At 44.9% G+C, this 22315-nt stretch overlaps 1 protein-coding gene across 4 annotated transcripts in view; it reads left to right on the top strand.

The window, feature by feature from the left end:
• KDM5B (lysine demethylase 5B) overlaps nt 1-22315 on the top strand; it is a 192856-nt gene that overhangs the window by 45167 nt on the left and 125374 nt on the right. For 3 of the 4 annotated variants that reach the window (XM_039518029.1, XM_039518031.1, XM_039518028.1), the window contains exons 4-6: nt 1288-1458; nt 3067-3123; nt 14921-15055. In XM_039518029.1, the coding sequence (XP_039373963.1) occupies nt 1288-1458; nt 3067-3123; nt 14921-15055 (363 nt within the window). The remainder of the gene's footprint in view (nt 1-1287; nt 1459-3066; nt 3124-14920; nt 15056-22315) is intronic. The other variant, XM_039518030.1, reaches the window with a different exon arrangement.

The following is a 22315-nucleotide window of genomic DNA, read 5'->3' as shown; positions in this document are numbered from 1 at the left end:
AGACGGTGCAATGTGACTGGTATCCATCATCATCATCCTGTGAGTGCTCCTGGCTGGCTTCGGTAAAAATGGGAATGACTCCCAGGACTTCCCTTCTTTAAGCTTTGTCTAGTGGAGATTCAGTCTTGCCTGGAATATCATAGCACTGGAGAATGCCTCCCCCCACCCCACACACACACACTTTATCTCTGATTGCAGATGCAATACAGTCACTTTCTTCTTCATGCATTCTTTATTACTTCGTCACACAAATGGGGGGATAACTGCCACGGTAGGGGAGGAGGGAAGCAACCGGTGGGCTTGTTGCTGGGGCACCCCCTAGAATTGCATGCAGCTCATCATTTCAGCAGGATGTCTGGGGCTCTGACCCGGAGCGGCCGTTTGCCTCTCTGGTTTTTTAGTAGACTTGCCTGATACTCTAGGCAGGACTGACTCTACCTTTAGACAAAACTTAAAGAAGGGAATGACCTGGGGAGTCATTCCCATTTTTGTCCATGCACCCCCCGGCCGACCTCACCAAGGCCAGCCAGGAGCACCATGACAGCAGCAGACTGGTAACCGTCATTGCCAATTTGCAAAGCAGCAGATGGTACAATATGACTGGTAACCATCTCTGCTAACTTGCAAAGGCAAGTGAATGCTGCTGTGTAGCACTGCAGTACCGCGTCTGTCAGCAGCATCCAGTAGACATACGGAGACAGTGAAAAAAGTCTGAACGGACTCCATGGTTGCCGTGCTATGGCATCTGCCCGGGCAATCCAGGGAAAAGGGCGCGAAATGATTGTCTGCCGTTGCTTTCGCGGAGGGAGGATTGACTGACGACATTTACCCAGAATCACCCGCGACACTGTTTTTGCCCCATCATGCACTGGGATCTCAACCCAGAATTCCAATGGGTGGGGAAGACTGTGGGAACTATGGGATAGCTACCCACAGTGCAACGCTCCGGAAATCGATGCTAGCCTCGGTACATGGATGCACACCGCTGAATTAATGTGCTTAGTGTGGCCACGTGCACTCGACTTCATACAATCTGTTTCCAAATACTGGTTTCTGTAAAATCGGAATAATCCCGTAGTGTAGACATACCCTAAGTAAAGGATTTAAGCTACAGTGTTCTCTTAATGTGAAAACTGTATTGAAAGTATTTATTGCATATGGTAGCAGCTGCAAAAGGAAATACTTTTCCCTTTGTAACTTTTATTTTTTTTTTTTAACTGGAAGTAGATCTTTATACACTAATGACTTTATTTTTGTATATGTGACCATTGTATTTTTCCTTTATAGCTAGTTGCAGAAGAAGGTGGATTTGACTTAGTCTGTAAGGAGAGAAAATGGACGAAAATAGCCATCAGAATGGGTTTTGCTCCAGGCAAGGCAGTCGGTTCACACATCCGTGCCCATTATGAACGTATTCTTTATCCTTACAACTTATTCCAATCTGGAGCTAGTCTACTGGTGAGTGGTGTGTGTGTTTGTTTGTTTGTTTGTCCCCCCCTGGCTAGCTAACACCTGGATAAATTTACCAACAACTAGTGGGTTGTTTCCTTTTTGGGGAGCATTTCTAAAATCTTTAAAGATTGCATTTATATTTATTTCATAGACTTAATCTTGTTACTTAGATACTAAGGTCGTGAGATGAGTATGTTAGTAATCCACAGACAGCACTTTAGCAAATGGAAGGTAAAGTACTGGAATTTTGTGAAGGACTCTTCAAAGAAACCTCTTACCCGAAGACATGAAACCTGTTTGGACACTACCAGTTTGTATTTCCTCCTCTCTACAGTATTTAAACAGCCTGATTTTTACAGCAGGTATTTAGACTTTCTGGAATGTCCTCTTTGTGACTCGTCTGTGCATTGCAGACTTTTAAAATATTCACAAACCACTTATTTGTCCATCCATCTGACAGAGAATAAATTAATAGTATCTCCAGGAATAATTGCGATCCAAAGATAATGGATGGAATATAATGAGTCTTGTAACTTTATAGCCATCTATCAACTCACTTTGCATTTTTTTTTTTAATACATAATATGGTGAAAGATCTCCACTATGAAGAGAGAGAGAGAGAATGACATGGGAATGCTGTTTTGATCATCTATGGAAATCATAATGTAGACTGCCAGTGGTGTTGCTGAGTTTTTCTAACTTAAAATCTTCATGTTTAGTTTTTGGCCATTAATAAGTGGGACCGAGGTTGAATGAGGATGGAAACTAATACAAGTACAAGACTTCTTTCAGATCAGTGTTGGTTTATCTTGGAAACCAACATAGGTAGCACTTGCAGATATCCATTTTAATCCGTGTTAACCACTCCCACCCTGACATGCTTTTCAACGTAGGTGGGTTTCACAATAAAAAGTGTGTGAAGATTGAGTCTACAGTAAAGAGCAATGTTAGTGCCTGTTAGTTAGAGCTGTCAAAATGAGAATAGCGATTTGACATGAGCAAATCAGAAGATTCTGGAATGTAAGGCTCTTTATATATCTTGTGGTTATCACATTGAAGAATAGTTTAAAAAAATATCTGTAGGCTCTTAAAAAAATTGTAATTTTGACCACTGGGTTTTAGACATATATGCTAATGTAGATTGTTTTCAATCTGTGGGATGAAAAACTTCAAATCTAGGAAAAGTATCTTATCAAATACACTTCACATTTCCTCTGAAGTAATTCTTACTGCATGGTGGAAAGCAACAGCATTCCAATAAGGTGTTTAACTAGCATCTTTCCATTTTTGTTCACTCTGAACATTAAAGCAATTGTGGTTTCTCTTTTGTGAAGACATTTTGCTTTGTCACATCTGATCCTGTTGTCTTATTTTTTTTGAGGTGGGAACATATAATTTAGTGTCCTAAAATAGAGAGTTGGCTATGACCATAAATGCTCTGAAAATCTAAGCCTTTAGAATCGTTGTCTTTCACAGAACTGATGTTAAACACATGATTTCTCAGTTATGGACCATTTTAGGAACGCAAAGATTCTCAAGTGGCTGCTTGTGATCTCATTTAATGAGGTCACACTTCCTTTTAAATATAACTTTCCAAGCTCTCTCTTGCAATAGGCACCTGACATTTGTTCCAAACTGATGTGTTTAGTGGATCATGCAGTTCTGGAAAAGGTATGTTTAACTTCATTTATTAACACCCCTTCTCTTCCCCCCTATCCCCCCACCCAGAAAGAAAGTTGCGGTATTTAAATTGTTACTATATTTTCCTTCCATCTTTCTATGTGTGGTATTAATGTATGTTTTCTATGAACTGGATGAAAAACTGAGAATCCATAGAAATGTTTCTTTGGGCTCAGTTTTCACCCTGCTTAGATTTTATTTTACAATGAATTATTTCTCCTTTGCGTTGATATTTGATATCCCTGACCAAAGGTCATCTTTTTTTCATTCTGTCACAAGTTCTCAGTAAGCAGTGGTTTCCCAGATGCTGCTTGTATTGCTGTCCTTTTTATTATGAGTATCTTAGATAGGATACTGCTACTGGATTTTACAGCTGTCAGTTTTAGACATGTTTTCCTTTTCTTTGATATTTCAATAAGCCTTTAAAAGAAGCTCTGTTTGCAGCAAGCCAAGATCATCTATAAAAGACTGGTATGTGCAGTCTGTGAAACTATTTTGTAATTGATGGCACCTACTATAGTGCATTGATGTTGTGAAAGCCAAGAATAGAGAGAGCAGTATTTTTTCACTCACTAGTATGGTGTAGCTTAGAATGTGTTCAGTCCCATGCACAGCCTGAGTTTATGATGAGTATTATGCCTTAAATATAATTTTTATTACCTTTTTGGAAAATGTCCTATCGAAGAACTTCCTACATTGTACCATCTGCATACATAATATAGTAGTGAAACAGGAAATTTGGTGCTTAACGAGTAGTTTTTCATTGAAACCTTAGCATTTATGGTTCAGTAAATCCAAAAATCTAAAAATGGAGACAGAAAGGAAGACGTGTGTGGATGATCAAAACAGGCAAAGCTGACTTTATAGTCTGCAAATTAATAGATGCTTAAAGAAGTGCCCCAAAAAAGTAATTTATTCATCATTGCCCATTTAACACTGGGCTAGATGTGTCTCAGTTGTATTGCCCAGAATAATTGTGTATAAGGACAGTTGCCTTACATGTAAGGGATAGCAGATGTGAAGCATTCTTATGATTCTTCAAACTCTAGCTAGTGAATGAAAAGTCCTTGCAACGTATTCTAAAGACTCTTAAGTAAACCTGCACATTTTTTTCCTAAGATTATTTTCTGATTCAAGCAGTCTAAGTATTATAAATACACCAGGTCTTGCTCTTGTTTATATTAAAAACTCAGCTCAGGCCATCTCTACCCTAGAATGTTTTGTCACCAGAACTTCTGCTGCCTTGCAGTTGCTGATGTTGCTAAAGTACATGCACTCTTGGCTGTTTTTGCTGGCATCACATACAAGAGGTTATATTGGCAGAAGCTCTGGTGCACCATATATAGGCATCCCAATATCTCTACATCACTGTCCAGCACTGTGCTTTGCAGAATATTTTTGCAATGCATTGTGGAACACCCGCACTTCACTCAGGGAATTATGGGAGCTCAGGGTCAAATTCCCACAATTCCCTTTCCTCTATTCCCTAAAGCTGCTTCTAGATCATGTTCATGCCTTTTTAAAAATTCCCACTGTTCCTTGTATTGCTTTTGGTCTCTTTGCCATCTCAGTATTAGAAATATGGATCCAGAACAGCTAAGCGGAGCTCTCATGTCTGGTTTTAGAGACAGGACGTGATTATTCTGTACTTGCAGAACTTCAGTGACCACCACTGTAACAGTGAACAGTGGTGCTTTGATGAAGATGAGACAGGATGAACTGAGGTGGATGCGTGAATGATGTGGACAGTGCATAGAAACTTCAGGATGCTTCAGACATTTGTTGATCAGCTCCACACAGTGGATCAGCATTTCTGGGCCCAAGAAACAAGCACTGAGCAATGGAACACATCACATTGTGATACAGATCTGTGGCAATCAGCAGTGGCAGCAAAACTTTGAGATGTGGGAGGCTATGTCCCAGCAATCCAGTGCAGAGACACCAGAATGAGAGCTGCTTTGACAGTGGAAAAGCATCTAGCAATCTACAAAAGTAGCATACTACTTTTGGGCTGTGGGCAATCAGTTCAGAATTGTAGAATCTACTTTGGGGGCAGTTATCATCATGGTGTGCAAGGCCATGAAGCCTTTTGTGCTGCACAGTATTGTGACTCTGGGGAACATGCAAGAAATAGAAGAAGGATTTGAAGCAATGGTTTCCCCTTCCCCTTCCCCAACCAAAGTGTGTGCAGGGTGATAGAGGAGATGCAAATTCTAGTTCTGGGCCATCCCACCTTGCCACTGAGTACATGAGCAGAAAGGGTACTTTTCCATGGCTGTGCAAATACTGATGGATCACTGGGGACATTTCACTGACATTACTGTTGGATGGACAGGGTGTATGTGACACTTGCATTTTGAGGTATACTGGACTTTTCCAAAAAATGCAAGCATCAGGGCCGGCTCCAGGCACCGCAAAGAAAGCAGGTGCTTGGGGCAGAGTGGAAAGGGGAGGCACGTCCGGGTCTTCAGCGGCAGTTCAGCTGCGGGTCCCTCAGTACCTCTCCGAGCGAAGGACCCGCCGCCGAATTGCCACCGAAGAATGAAGCGGTGCGGTAGAGCTGCCGCCGAAGTGCTGCTGATCGCAGCTTTATCTCTCTTTTCCTCCCCCCGCCCTTCGACGCTTGGGGAGGCAAAAAAGCTGGAGCTGGCCCTGGCAAGTATGGACATACTTCCCAGACTGATACGTTCATATGGGTGGGGTTGAAATGCTAATAGTGATTCTGGGGGAGCCAGCCTATCCTTTGATTCCGTTTATGAAACCATACACTGGATGCCCATACAGTAGCAAGGAGAGTTATCTAGTGCCTGAGCAGGTGCAGGATGACTGTTGAATGTGCTTTTGCTAGGTTGAAAGGCCTCTGGAGATGTCTCACGGGAAGGTTGGATCTCAGTAAGGCAACTATTCTTGTTGTAGAATAATATTGCATAATATTTGTGAAGCGAATGGAAGGGAAAACTTTACTGTCAGGATGGAGCAGGGAAATGGAAAGACTGTCTCCTGATTTTGAACAGCCAGACACAAGGGCAGTAACCAAACTCCATCAAGGAGCTATATGGCTGAGGGAAGCCTTAAAATATCACTGTAACAGTGTGCCATATTATTGTGGTGTGCTACTTTTGTGTACTTTGTGTTTTGCCTTGAATCTGGATTTTAAATGATTTGTAAATACCTCTTATGAATTTGGTGAGAGTAGGTGTTGCTTTGGTCTTTTAACATTTGTTTGACACCCAATAAATATTTTCTGATTTTTCAGAAAACTACAATTTTGTGTGCAAATGAACAAATTTATTAGCAACAGTAAACTTTGAGGGTTGACACCTATATAACCAGTGATGAGCTGCCAAAATATTAACAACCGGTTCCCTCCTCCCCCCTGGGGGGGGGGGGGGTCGTGCCCCATCCAACCCCTCATGTTCCTTGACACACACCCCCCGGGACCCCTGACCCATCCCCCCCTTCCCTGTCCCCTGACTGCCCCTTGCCACCCCACCCAACCCCTCCTCTCCTTCTCGATGGCCCCCCAGGACCCCTACCCCATCCAGGCTCTATCCAACACGCCCTCCCTGCTCCCCTTACCTTGCTGCCTGGAGATGGGGGCCCGGCTGGGCTGGGGCTGGGGCCCGGACGCCGCGGCAGGAGCCGAGCCCCCGCTGCGCCCCGCCCGGACCCCGGACCGGCAGGAGGCCCCGCTGTGCCGCCCAGACCGGCAGGAGGCCCTGCCGCGCCCCGCCGCCCGGACCGGGCGGCAGGAGCCCCGCCGCTGCGCCGCCCGGACCAGCGGCAGGAGCCCCCGCCGCGCCACGTCGCCCGGACCAGCGGCAGGAGCTCCCGCCGCGGAGCCCGGGGCAGGAGCCGAGCCAGGCCGCGCCGCGGAGCTGCACTTCCCCTCCCCAGCTTACCTGCCTGCCTGCTGCTTGTTCAGGCTTCCCGCGAACATCTGATTCGCGGGAAGCAGGGCAGGGGGAGGAGAAAGGGGGCGGAGCAGGAGAGCTTGGGCCGGAGCTTTTGTTAAATTTAGCAGCCCTTATAGAACTGGTTGTCCTGGAACAACCGGTTCTAAAAGGGCTGCTAAATTTAACAACCGGATCGTGCGAACCGGCTCAAGCTCACCACTGTATTATATAACCATATTAAGCTTTACATCTATATTACTAGTGTTAAATAAGCAAAGTGCTAGGTGTTTGTCAGTGTATGCATAGTCATAGTTCTTGTTTTCCACCATCAAAGAATTGTAGAGAAAAGGCTGTAGGTTGTGCTAGTGCCTTGTGTGTGGGTGGGGTGTGTGGTCTTGTGGACATTGAATTGTGAATGAGATGCAAAGGCTGTGGAGAGATGGTCTTTGGATGTTTTGGATAATTCTGCAACATCTGTTTGCTTGAGCAGAGTCATGTTCCTAGTGCACTTCTTGATGTACCTTTTGGCCGCTCTGGTTTTCCTTGAATAGTTGGTCCTTCCAATTCTGATCCTTCTGACTGATCTCCCTGTGGTCCCTCCAATCCGTACTCTCCCAGACAGCAGCCTCTTCAGACTGGAGAAGCTTCAAAAACATATCCTCACTTTTTCCACTTCTTTCATCTTCTGATCAGGGTCAATCTTCTAGCAGGTATGAATGGGGGTGCCTTTCAAGGACGCTGCAGCCAAGGAGTGTGATAAACAAAAAGGTAGAGAGAGATTGTAGATTAGTGGGAGTAGAAAGGAAGAGATAAGCCTCAAAACTCCCTAAAAATTTCCCCATAAAGATATTTTATAAAAGTATGGGGTGATCAGACTAGCTTTGGTTCAGCTTTCTTTGGAACTGCTCTGTTGCTCCAGGCTTGGTGAGTAGCATGACATTCTCATTGTAAGTCCATAGTCATGAAGGTGGGGGGCTGCTGGGTAAAAAGTAGCTAAAATTGTTAAAGGAAGAGGTGATTATGGCTGATATCACTCCTGAGGGTGACAAAGTCCTAAAGAAGGCAGCTCAAGCCCGTCCTGCCCTGTATCCTACCAGGCTGTTCAGTGATGGTTCCAGTTGGACTCATCTAAGAGTGGCATACCAAGGTCTCCTATTGAGAGGGAACAAACAAGACCACCCTTCCTAGAAATGGCTGGAAAAGAATTGGAGAGTGTCTCCTGGAAGATTTATGAAGATTAATCCAGAGGATGGAAGGGACATTTTATGTACAGATCAGCAAAATACTCCTCAAGGGTGAAGAGTTGTTCCCATTGCCTAGTACCAAAAGCCAAAGAAAAGAACCCCAGAACCAATGACTCCACCTCTACTTCTATTCAAGCAGAGCATGAGGGATTTGTTTTGGTCTAGGGCAGGGGTAGGCAACCTATGGCACGGGTGCCGAAGGTGGCACGCAAGCTGATTTTCAGTGGCACTCACACTGCCCGGGTCCTGGCCACCAGTCCAGGGGGCTCTGCATTTTAATTTAATTTTAAATGAAGCTTCTTAAACATTTAAAAAACCTTATTTACTTTGCATACAACAATAGTTTAGTTATATATTAGACTTATAAAAAGAGACCTTCTAAAAATGTTAAAATGCATTACTGGCACGCGAAACCTTAAACTAGAGTGAATAAATGAAGACTCAGCACACCACTTCTGAAAGGTTGCCAACCCCTGGTCTAGGGAAAAATTGACTTGTAAATCAGAGCACTGTCTTTTGCTGTCTACATTACATGCCTACTCTTAAAAATCAGGTACTCTGATTGGGTAGTCACTGGGTTGCTTGTAAGAGATATTCTTCTTTAAGGAGTGTCCCTGTGGGTGCTCCACTTACGGTGTCTTGGTGCCCTGCACTTGTAATTGGAGATTTGTAGTAGCAGTGCCCTGGTTGGCCGCCTCGCACTGCACCGAGCGGTTACCTAGCCTGTGCAGCAAACTGACCCCCTGTTCCTTCTCTGTTGCCTTTGGCTTGAGTCAGAGTGACAGCAGCGTCTCTCCAAATATGTAGATAGCTCAATATTTCTCTTTCTATCCCATAAATCCTAGTTAACTTGAGTTAACTTTAGGTTTTGGTTTTTCTTCTATATAATTTTTTTTATTAGTCGTAGTTTTTCCTCTTTTGCCACCTGGCGGACCACCGTCAATGATGAGTAAATAAAAATCGGCTGACCCCGTTTTTCTCCAGAGCTTCCCTCTTTCAGGCAAGCCTGGTTCCCCTGCATTTAAATGCTGCCTGACCTGCAGGCTCTCGATACCCATTTCTGACGGCCATGCTCAGTGCGTCCACTGCCTTGGAGAGACCTATATTCCCCAAAAGTATCCTCATTGTAAAAAACTGACTGCCAGGACATGGAAGGCCAGGGACCTTCAACCTAAATTACTAATGGTGGAGAAATCCCTCGGGCCAGCCCAGAGTCCAGGCCAACGGTCACCAGCAGCAGACAGGGGCACCACAACTAAGACTGCCTCTAAGAACCTTGTCTCTAAAAAGGTGACCAAACACCACTCTCATTCATCTCCACAGTGAGAATGCCTAAAAGAAAATGGTCTCTCTGCAAAAAATCTGCCCCGGTACCGATGGCACCGAGAGGCAACGGGAACGTCCTGTACAGAGACTTCCCAAGGACCCAGTATGGGCAGGCTCTCAGTCAGGTGTGTGCCCTAAAGCCAAGCTTCTTAGCATGGCCCCAATGGGGCTGAAGAACATCCTGATTCTGACTAGTGCAGTGGCGCCACCTGCTGCACATACACAGCTCAGCAAGATCTCGGCACCGACAGGTCTCACCTTCTTCTCTCAGACTGCCCTGCCATCTCCAGCACCTAGCTTCCTGGTACCACAGCATTTTGGCAGACAGGCAGACCTGACAGTTTCTTCTGCTCCTGGGACCCCCTTATTCAGTACCAACGGTACTTCAGCGAGGCCCGCACCAAGCCAGATCCTCACTCGGGGCTTCAGTGTCTCCCCTCTCTAATGATGATGATGAGGGGGAGGACGACACAGGGATGTACACCCCTCGCCACTTCTCTCTCCGTTGGTAGACATGCAAGGCTGGCAGGCTCAACTTTGGATGCCACCTCCTATTGCCCTGCCACCCAACTGGCCATACTAGGACCCTCGGGCCATCTATAGAGCCCAGAATATTAGGCCTCCTAACCCACCGGCCTCCAGAACACCCTGCTCTCTCTCACCAACAGACCCAGCTCCTTCAGAGGCCCAGGATGAGGAGACTGAAGAACAGGAGGAGACACCTTCCCACCTACACACATTTCATCGTCATCCCCAGATGAAACAATTATGCTACCACCCCCCAGTTCGGGGGATGACTTCAAGCCATTTCAAGACGTCTTTAAGAGGGTAGCGGAATCCCTCAACATCTCCTTGTCTGAGCTTCTTGAGACACAACATAAGTGAACAGACATTCTCTAGGCGTTCCCATCAGCAAAAATATGCTGCCATAATGGACCATGTGAAAACCATCTGGCAGACACCTGCCACAGCCCCTCCCTCCTGGAAAAGGTTGGATAAAAGATATTACATGCTGGCAAAAGGGGCTGAATTTCTATTTACCCACCCCACTCCTAATTCCCTGGCGGTGGAGGCAGTAAATCAAAGGGGCAAACAACAGTCTAGATCCACCCCTTGCGACAAGGACTGAAAGAGGCTAGACCTCTTTGGGAACAAAGCTTATTCTTCCACCACCTTACAATTCTGCATTACAAATTACTCTGAACTGCTGGCAAAATATACACACAATCTGTTTTCTAAAATGTCATCCTTTATTGAACACCTGCTGGAAGACAAGACAAGTGTAGAAATCCAACATCTCCGAAGGCGCTCTTGTTGCAAGGGTGGCCCTCCAAGCCTCCCTTGATTCCGCGGACACAGCAGCATGCTCCATTGTGAACTCCATGGTCATGCGTCTGGCATCCTAGCGCCACCTGTCTGGATTCCCTAGGGAGGTGCAGGCTACTGTGGAAGGCCTACCCTTTGAGAGTTAGAAATTTGTTTGCAGAATCCACAGACGTGTCCCTACGTACTTTAAAGGAGTCCCAGGCCACCTTAAAGACTCTAGGCATCTATGTCCCTGGAAGCAAGAAAAAGCAAGGCAGGGTTTTATAACCAAAAGCTCTGGGCTGCACCATACTCAGCCCCAAAGACACTATAGCCAATGCCACAAACAGAGGCAGATGAGGCAAAGGCAGAATCAAGACCAGCCTTCCACATTCCAGCCTTCCACCTCCAGGCAATCATTTTGAAGGTCTGGTCGAGGGCCTGAGACCTCTATACTTTCTGTTTACAGATCTCAACCCCATTGTAATGCCATTCGGAGACCGCCTGTCACCATATTACCCAGTCTGGAACAACATCACTACAGACAAATGGATCCTGGAAATTATCCAGCAGGATTACTCCATCCCATTTATTTCTATCTCACCTATCTATCCTCTTCAGGGACTCCTCTTATGAGCCCCTGTTACAACAGGAAATAAACCACCTCCTGTAATTGTGGGGCCGTGGAACCAGTACCAGCTCTACACAGGGGAAGAGGATTTTATTCCCATTATTTCCTCACTCAGAAAAAGAATGGCAGATGAAGACTCATTCTGGATTTATGCAAACTCAACAAGTTTGTGAGAATGCAGCAATTCAAAATGCAACAAGGAGTCCGGTGGCACCTTAAAGACTAACAGATTTATTTTGGTATAAGCTTTTGTGGGTAAAAAATCCACTTCTTAAGATGCATGGAGTGAAAATGACAGGGCCAACACTGGTTCTCCACTTGAGGTAACTCCCTTCTCTTCATGTGTCAGTATATAATGCCTGCATCTGTAATTTTCACTCCATGCATCTGAAGAAGAGGGTTTTTACCCATGAAAGCTTATGTCCAAATAAATCTGTTAGTCTTTAAGGTGCCACCGGACTCCTTGTTGTTTTTATGGATACAGACTAATATGGCTACCCCCTGATACTTGATTCAAAATGGTGACCCTATCAACGATAATTCTGGCATTAGAGAAAGGAGATTGGCTCTTGTCCCTCGACCTACAAGACGCTTACTTTCATGTCACCATTCACCCAGCACACAGAAGATTCTTGCGCTTCACCCTAGGACATCAACATTACCAATACAAAGTGCTACCCTTTGGACCGTCAGTCGCCCCAAGGGTCTTTTCCAAGGTCCTCGCCATCACTGCAGCTCACCTCCGCAGACTAGGAGACCATGATTTTCCCATACCTGGATGACTGCTTGTTAAGAGCACCAACACAGTAGGCAGCACTAGAAGCCACACAGACCACAACAGCCCTCTTTATGAACCTTGGACTTCAAATAAATCTTCAGAAGTTCAGCTTGGTTCCTGTCCAACAATTTGGAATTTATAGGGGCCTATCTCGACTACCTCACGGCAACAGTGAGGTTACCCCAACAGCGCTTCCTCAGCTTAAACACTCTGATTACTACGGTCACAGACAGAGTGTCATCAGCATCAACAGCATTTCTCAATAATATACCCATTTGCAAAGCAGCTACCTGGGCCTCTGCCCACACTTTTACTAAACACTATGCTCTCAAGCAACGATCAGCTGAAGACACTCAGCTTGGACTCTCCGTGCTAGCCACCATCAATAAAACAACTCCGAAGTCCCGCGCGCCCCCCCCCCCTCCACTGAGGGGCACTGCTCCATAGTCACCTAAAGTGAAGCCACCCACAGGGGATGCTCCTCGAAGAAGAAGAGGTGGTTACTCCCCCTGTGCAGTAACTGAGGTTGTTCGAGATGTCCTTGTGAGTGCTCCACTATCGCCCCATCTCCCCTCTACTTTGGAGTTTCACGCTGATCCTCTGGGGTAGAGAAGGAACTGGGGGTCAGTTGGTTGCGCACACTAGGTAACTGCTCAGATGGGTGCCGTGTGTGCATGGCCAACCGTGGCACTGCTACAACAGTTCTCTGATTACAAGCGCAGGGCGCCAAGACACCTAAAGTGGAGCCACCCACAGGGACAACCATCTCGAAGAAACTCAGTTACTGCACAGGGTAAGTAATCTTCTCTTTTTAATTTCCTATGTACTTCATTTTAATGGTGAGGTCGTAATTGATTTTTGTAATATGTTAGTGTTTTATAATGCTGAAATTCTACCTTGATGCTAAAATATACTGGCTATTCTTATTTTATTGCCAGTACAAGTTTATTTAAAAAATGGGCTACTTTCAAGGTACCTTTGTTCTCTGACAGCATGAATGAGTGCCATTTTGAAAGAGAGGAGGAATCATAGAATATCAGGGTTGGAAGGGCAGGAGGTCATCTAGTCCAACCCCCTGCTTAAAGCAGGACCAATTCCTAAATAAATCATCCCAGCCAGGGCTTTGTCAGGCCTGACCGTAGAGGTTTTTAAGGAAGGAGATTTCCACCACCTCCCTAGATAACCCACTCCAGTGCTTCACCACTCTCCTAGTGAAAAAGTTCTTCCTAATATCCAACCTAAACCTCCCCCACTGCAACCTGAGACCATTAGTCCTTGTTCTGTCATCAGGTACCACTGAGAACAGTCTAGATCCATCCTCTTTGGAACCCCTTTTCAGGTAGTTGAAAGCAGCTATCAAATCCCCCCTCATTCTTCTCTTCTGCAGACTAAACAATCCCAGTTCCCTCAGCCTCTCCTCATAAGTCATGTGCTCCAGCCCCCTAATCATTTTTGTTGCCTTCCGCTGGATTCTTTCCAATTTTTCCACATCCTTCTTGTAGTGTGGGGCCCAAAACTGGACACAGTACTCCAGATGAGGCCTCACCAATGCCGAATAGAGGGGAATGATCATGTCCCTTAATCCCAGGTGTCTGTGTGTTGGGTCTTGCCTACATGGTTAGGTCTAATTCATTGGTGCCCAAACTTTTCCTGTTGCACCCTCTCTTACCAGTAATGGAATTTGTCCATGGTGTGCCCTCCCATCACTGCACAGCCAAGGCTTCCTCAGCATAGGAGCTTGGGCTGAAGGCAGAGCTGGGCGCAGAACTAGAGGTGGGGGTGAGCAACTGAGGTTAGAGGCAGAGCTGGCCTCGGGGTGGAGAGGGAGTGAGAGCAGAGCTTTGCTGAGGGCAGAGGAGGGGGCATAGTGGAACTGCAGCTGAATCTGGGCTGGGGGAAGAGCAGAGGTGTGGCTGGAGCTGTGGTGGCCCATAATTGATTCCCCCCTGCCCCCCAGGATCAATGGCCTAAGACAGAAAAAAGGTTCCCCACCACTGCCTTAAAGTCTATGAGGACAGTTGGCTGTCATGGGAGGCTGGGCTGCCAGTGCTCTCAGAGCTTGCAGGTGCCTGGTGCATGTGGTGAGCTGTGGAGGAGTTGGAAGCCCTGCTGAACAGCAGCCCACCAGATGAATTGGCTTCATGCTCTCAACTTCCCATCAGCCTGCCAAGATACCAGGAAATCTGACAGTTTTCCACTGCACTCTCATGGAAATTGAATAGTCTCTGTGACATATGTTAGATTTTGATGAATGTGCCACATTGTCTGATGGAAATATGTTACACTGGAGAATTTCAGACCAGTAACAATATTAACAGATTAATCCAATTTCCCTTTTTTAAAAACAAAACACTTCCTTCATAATCTTACATTTTATTTCCACCATTGTATTGAAATAACAAATCATATTGTGGTTTACATGTTTAAGCAGATACTGTTACAGTGGTTACAGCTAACAACTGTTCATTATTTTGTTTCTACAGCAAAGTGAAAGTAATGTACTCTTTTCACTCTAGCCCGGAAAAAGTTCTACACAATTTTGTGTGAGGTGGAATTCTGTTAGTGGTGTAGAGAAAAGTAAGTAATCACAATTGTGCCTGTATTTTAGTGTTTGCAGAAGCCAGACCTCACCAGTGATACGAAGGACAAGGAATACAAACCCCACGATATTCCCCAGAGACAGTCCGTTCAGCCATCTGAAACTTGTCCCCCTGCCCGTCGAGCAAAACGCATGAGAGCAGAGGTGAGAAAACATAAGTGGATAAATGTTGGGCATTATCTTAGTTTGAAAACAATAATGCAGTAGCAGTTTTCCAGCCAGAATGGCACAAACTATTAACTTTGGGGAGCTAATTTAGCTTTTTATTCACAGTAATAAATTTAACAGGTTATTAAACCTTTTCATGGGGAGTTATTCCTGATTACCTCAATGTTTATCACTCTTATTACAGAATCAGAGTGCCTTATTCTCAGTTAGGTTAAACTGGCTTGATTCTTGCTTAACTTGATTTATCTTAATTTGGTAATTCACTAATTCAAGCTAAACCAAATTCAGTAAGAGTTAAACCTGCATTAAACTGATGCAACTTTCCTTGGGACCTGTCTATCCTGTGTACTTAATGAAGCAGGGGTTCTGTGGAAAAAGTAGCATGTGATTATGTAAATTAAAGACTATTTGAAAATGCATACAATATTCACAAGAGCACTAAATTAAGATTGCACAGGCATCTTTAATACAGTTAGGAAATAACTTCTGAGTGCCTGATTTTGCAAGCTTCTTTGAATGTAGTTTTTTGTCTGTAATTCTAAGGTACGTAGGACTAAACCTCAGTTGGTAAATAAAACATTTTAAAAGTTAAGAGCTAAGAGCTAAGAAAACTGTGATGACAACTGTAGGCCCTTTCTGAACTGTGCAGAATTGGGAAATTGAGTGGGGGGGGGGAGGGGAGTCTAAAGACAATAGGAAGAATTAATGACAGAGGAATTAACATGAGTTGAATGTCTAGGATAGAAGCACCTGACAGAAAAAGTAAATCTCAGAGAAAATACCAGCCTGAGGGTATGGCTACACTTGCGAGTTGCAGCGCTGGTGGAGGCTTTCCAGCGCTGCAATTAGTAAGTGGCCACACCTGCAGGGCACTTCCAGCGCTGCAACTCCCTGGCTGCAGCGCTGGCCGTACACCTCACTCAGCATGGGGAATAAGTATTGCAGCGCTGGTGCTGCAGCGCTGATCATCAAGTGTGGCCACACACCAGCGCCGTTCTTGGCCTCCAGGGTATAAGGGTGTATCCCAGAATGCTTTTAACTAAATTACTCCCTTTGTTTTGTTATGCAGCCTCTCTTTGTTTTGTTGTGAACCTCCGGAGCGCCGTTGCTACCGGAGCTGCTTATCAGCTCCTGTTTGCTGTGATCAATCTGTGAACAATCAAATGAGATCCTCCTCCCTGCGTGATTCACAGGGGTTGAGTGTTTGCTTTGCTTGAGAGAAACGGGGAGGGGCAGAGGGGAAAGAGAGTATGTTGGATGCAGGCTGTTTGCAGTTAACAGTAAGGGGGTGGGAAAATTTTCTGATTTTGCACAGTGTCAGTTCCAAAAATCCACTCTCTCTTCCCCCCCCGTCCCTGTCACAGTGCCCCACACCTCCCTCTTTTGAAAAGCACGTTGTTGCCACTTGAATGCTGGGATAGCTGCCCATAATGCATCACTCCCAACAGCGCTGCAAATGTGGCCACACTGCAGCGCTGGTAGCTGTGAGTGTGGCCACACACCAGCGCTGGCCCTGCACAGCTGGACGACCAGCGCTGCAACTACCAGCGCTGCAGATTTGTAAGTGTAGCCATACCCTGAGAGATTTTTCTGGGGAAGAGGAATATATTCTCAGTTATCTGATTACATTGTAGATGTGTGCAGAGTTTGAATTACTACCTATAGCAAGGTCGAGGACTCACTGGCCTGGTGCCTCCAGCTGGTCATCTGGGGATTAGCTCTTGAGACAGGTTAGATCACAGAACCCCCCGTGGGAGCTGCCACCCAATGTGTCAAGACTACTTCTGCCCCTGCTTTCCTGCCCTGTCAGCTTAGGACTTCAGTGCCCTGCCTGGTTTGAGCCAGACTCACTAGCCTGCTTCAAACCCAGACCCAGGTCTGAACCACGTCCCCTAACAGCTGTTGGCTAAATTGAAAGCAGCTTACAGAAGTGCTTGTCTTTAACACGCAGATGTCCAACTCCCAGTGGGGTCTAAACCCAAATAAATCTGTTTTATCCTGTATAAAGCTTATACAGGGTAAACTCATAAGTTGTTCGCCCTCTATAACACTGATAGAGAGATATGCATAGCTGTTTGCCCCCCGCCCCCCGGGTATTAGTACATACTGAGTTAAATCCTACTTTTATTTTTTACTTATTAAGTGGTTTCAAGTAGTAACAGACAGAACAAAGTGAATTACCAAGTAAAGCAGAATAAAACACGCAAATCTAAGCCTAATACAGTAATACAATTGAGTACAGATAAAATCTCACCCTGAGAGATGTTTCAATAAGTTTCTTTTACCGACTGGACGCCTTCCTAGTCTGGGCACAATCCTTTCCCCTGGTACAGCCATTGTTCCAGCTCAGGTGGTAGCTAGGGGATTCTTCATGATGGCTCCTCTTTGTTCTGTTCCACCCATTTATAGATGTTTTGCATAAGGCGGGAATCCTTTGTCTCTCTCTGGGTTCCCACCTCCACCTTTTCAGTGGAAAAGCACCAGGTTAAAGATGGATTCCAGTTCAGGGGACATGATCACATTCAGTGATTTCCCTACACCCCCCCAGGGGGGGTGTACACCCCCCCTGAATTTTCCCAACACCCCCCCCAGTTTTGTGAGCTAGTTACATACCAATTTAGTGACTGTTTGGAAATCTGAATTTAAACTGAAACATTAATACACACTTTAAAAGCTTATACAGTGTATGATAAAATATGTGTATCTGAAAAAGTATAATAGATTTGAAAAGTATGAACATAGACTAGCTTCCTTGCTTCCTTATACAGCTGTTGTTTTTTATGACAGTGTCAGTGCATTCATTTCGGTGATGTTGGCCAACCTAATAATTTCAAATGATGATTTGTAAGCAAAGTCTAAATGAGTTCTCCCTGACAGCTAGTGATGAGCTGGGGGCTAAGGCTTCAGGGACAGATTATATTTACATTCACACCTAATCTACCTAGGTATCCAGCAAACAGAGCTGTGTTGTCCAAGTGATAGATTTTGGCTGGGGTTGGGTTACAAACCACTTGAATGTGGGAGGAAGGGGGAATGAAATGTTGTTCTTATTGATGAATAAAGGGCAGTAGAACTGTACTTAGTCTGTGATGTGGAACTTAGTCAACTTGTGGAACTCCTTACCTGAGGAGGTTGTGAAGGCTAGGACTATAACAATGTTTAAAAGGGGACTGGATAAATTCATGGAGGCCAAGTCCATAAATGGCTATTAGCTAGGATGGGTAAGAATGGTGTCCCTAGCCTCTGTTTGTCAGAGGATGGAGATGGATGGCAGGAGAGAGATCACTTGATCATTGCCTGTTATGTTCACTCCCTCTGGGGCACCTGGCATTGGCCACTGTCGGTAGACAGATACTGAGCTAGATGGACCTTTGGTCTGACCCGGTACAGCCTTTCTTATGTTCTTATGATTTGAAGGCATCAAGAGAGAGGGTGGGGAACCTGTCCCTCTCCACTGTTTAAAGACAGAGCTGATTAGGCTCCATAGATACAAAACAATTTTGTTTTGTTAAGTGACCACTGCAGCTGAAATCACTGACAATCAGGTCTAAGTGCTTAGTCCTGTTGTGGGGACAGTGTTCCTGTGGATACAGTGTTTTTGTGTAAGAGACAGCCCAGACTGCACTAGCAGCGAGGTTCCCGCACTGAGGGCTCAGCTGAAATCACTGAGAGCTGGTGGAACCTCAAGAGACCAACTCGCAGAGGTCACTGTGGTAGGTGACAGCAGAAGGTGACTGTGCAGGGCCATTGGCAACAGAGTGGTGGAGTGAACGGTGGCACAACGAACAGCCATGGCCAGAGCGAACTGTGCCTTTTTGTCCCCCACCTGGAAGGTGTACTCACATGAAAGCACCTCTGAACTCTGAGTCTCCACTGACCAAGGACAACACCGGTGAGTGGAGCGGTGGAGGGAAAAGTGAGGGGCATGTTAAATAAACATTTGATGGGTTGGACTATATTTTAGTCACTTTGCTCCAGAATGCTAGATTTGTGACTGGGAATGGAAACTTATATAAATATGTTTCCCAGTAGGCCAAGATTTTTAAAATGCAGTATTTGCCAAGGTTGTTATCTCACATTGTTGCTGTCTTGGGAGGTCATTATGTTGGGGAGTTTCTGTACTAAACATTTTTATTATAATTAATTTTTACATAAGAATGGTCATACTGGGTCAGACCCGTGGTCCAGATAGCCCAGTACCCTGTCTTACAACAATGGTCAAGGCCAGGTGCTTCAGAGGGAATGAATAGAACAGGGAATCATCAAGTGATCCATCCCCTGTCGCCCACTCCCAGCTTCTGGCAAACAGGCTAGGGACACTCAGAGCATGGCGTTGCATCCCTCTCATCCTGGCTAATAGCCACAGATGGACCTGTTCTCCAGGAATTTATCTAGTTCTTTTTAAAAACCTGTTATAGTTTTGGTCTTCACAGCATCCCCTGGCAAAGAGTTCCCTGGGTCGACTTTATATTGTGTGAAGAAATACTTCCTTTTGTTTTTTTTTAAATCTGCTGCCTACTAATTTCATTGGGTGACTGCTAGTTCTTGTGTTATGTGAAGGATTAAATAAAATTTCCTTATTCACTTTCTTCGCACCAGTCAAGATTTTGTAGACCTCTATCATATCCCCATTAGTCATCTCTTTTCTAAGATGAAAATTCCCAGTCACTTTAATCTCTCCTCCTGTTTCATACCCCTCATCATTTTAGTTGCCCATCTCTGTACCTTTTCCAATTCCAATATATATATATTTTTAGGATGGGTGACCAGATCTACACACACTATTCAAGGTGTGCATGTACCATGGATTTATATAGAGGCAATATGATATTTTCTGTCTTATTATCTATCCCTTTCATAATGATTCCCAACATTGTTTGCTTTTGTGACTGTTGCTGCACGTGGAGTGGATGTTTTCAGAGATCTACAGTGCTCCTGTTCTTTTTAAAAAAGCAAACAGAATCACTGAGTGGATGTTTTCAGAGAAATATCCACAATGATTCCAAGATCTCTTTCTTGAGTGTTAACAGCTAATTCAGACTCCTTCATTTTGTATATATAGTTGAGATTGTTTTCCAATGTGCATTACTTTGCATTTATCAACATTGAATTTAATTTGCCATTTTGTTGCCCAGTCACCCAGTTTTGTGAGATCCCTTTGTAGCTCTTCGCAGTCTGCCTGGGACTTAACTATCTTGAATAGTTTTGTATCATCTGCAAATTTTGCCACCTCACTGTTTACCCATTTTTCCAGATGAATATGTTGAATAGGACTGGTCCCAGTACTGACCCCTCAAGGATACCACTATTTATCTCTCTCCATTCTGAAAACTGATAATTTATTCCTACTCTTTGTTTCCCATCTTTTAACCAGTTACTGATCCATGAGAGGATCTTCCCTCTTACCCCATGATGGCTTACTTTTCAAAAGTCAATTTAAATTAAATACATTTTTTTAAATTATATTTTTTTTTTAGAAATCTAGATCTGTTATGTGTTTTGGTGTAACTTGCATTATTCTTATGTTAAATTTGCATAATCCTAACAAAACATTTACTTTATTCATCTCTCTTTTATATATCTCATTGGTCTTGACACCCCCCCTATAAATTCGAACACCCCCCCCTAATTTCAATTCCTGGGGAAACCACTGATCACACGTCACTGTAAGACTTCATTATCCACTTGCCAGCACACAGGCATACAGGGAGCCTTACAAGTAAAACAGAGCCATCTGCAGATAATTGTCCTGGTTAATGGGAATCAGCAAGATTCCAAACCAACATTAATGGCCTACACTTTGCATAATTACAATAGGCCCTCAGAGTTTTATTTCATATTTCTAGTTTCAGATACAAGAGTGGTACATTTATACAAATAGGATGACAGCACTCAGTACATTATAAGCTTTGTAATGATACCTTACAAGACCTTTTGCATGAAGCATATTCCAGTTACATTAGCATATTTTCATAAAATCATAGAGTGTGCAATGTCACAGGTCTTCTCCAGCATATGGCGTGCCCTCTGCAGGCCGGTGTCTTGCCTGCCGCTGGCCCCGTGTCCCTCCTGGACCCCAGTGCCCTTTACCTCAGGGTTCTACCCCAGCAGTACCCCTTGCTCAGGGTCTTCCTTCCCAGGGGAGTCCCCAACCCTCTAAACTCACCTTGCCTCAGTGGCTACTGCCAGTCATCACCTAACCCCCTTTCTCTGGGGCAGACTGCAGTCTGTACTGGCCACTCATCATTGGCAAGGGGTTAGGACCTGCTGCCTTTGCCTATTCCCAGGCTGTATCTCTGCAGCTCCAGTACCTCTGTGGGCCTTCACCAGGCTGGAGCTCCCCAGCTCCCTTTGCTCTTCCCCAGTACTGCTCCACCTCCGGTACCTTGCTCCCAGGAAGCTAGCCCTTCTCACTCCAGGGCTAGAGTGAGACTCCTCCAGCTTCTGGCCCACATCCCTCTTATCAGGGCCAGCTGGGCCCTAATTGAGCTGGCCACAGCTGTGGTTGCTTCCCCAATCAGCCTAGCTTGGCTGCTTTTAACACCTGTTCTCCAGGAGTGGGGCAGATGCCTTGCTACACTGCCTTAGCTAATATATGATGATCTCAGTGTTAGGAGACCAAATAAAGGAAAAAGCAAGTTGGCTATGCTAAATCGTTCTTATAAGATATAAAAGATTTTAAAATAATTCTAAATTGGGTTTCTACACAAAATACAGGGGTTAAATCCTAGAAATTAGAGCAGAAAATATTAACTAGATTTACTTACTCCATTGTCCTAGATGAGGATCTAGTGCTTGTATTCTCAAGCTTTTTGTCCAGCATATTTTAAAATATCTTAGCTGATAATTAGAAAGACAAGGTGGTGAGGTAATATCTTTTATTGGACCAACTTTTTCTGATGAGAGAGACAAGCTTCAGCAATTGGCTTTTACCACTTCTTTTGCTGTAAGGGTCTGTGAACTAGGAGCTGGGTCTGCAGAGTCTGCACTGGCTGACGTTCCTACAGTGGCACTAGGAGGCCATGCAGAGCTACAGTTGGGGTGCACTGTGGAAAGTAGGTGCCATAGAAAGTACCACTCAAGGGAGCCAGAGTGACAGTACTCTGCAGCCCTCTGATTGGCCTATGCCCTATTTAACCCTGGGGATTAACCCAGGAAGTTGTGTGGTGGGTAGGCACACAGATTTTGGCCTGCTGTGACTCAGACTTCACCTTGTCTCCTAATCTCTGGTCTATG

This window comes from Mauremys reevesii, unplaced genomic scaffold, assembly GCF_016161935.1.
Source record: "Mauremys reevesii isolate NIE-2019 unplaced genomic scaffold, ASM1616193v1 Contig2, whole genome shotgun sequence".
NCBI classification, from domain to species: Eukaryota; Metazoa; Chordata; order Testudines; family Geoemydidae; genus Mauremys; species Mauremys reevesii.
This window is presented reverse-complemented; position numbering and strand designations above follow the sequence as displayed.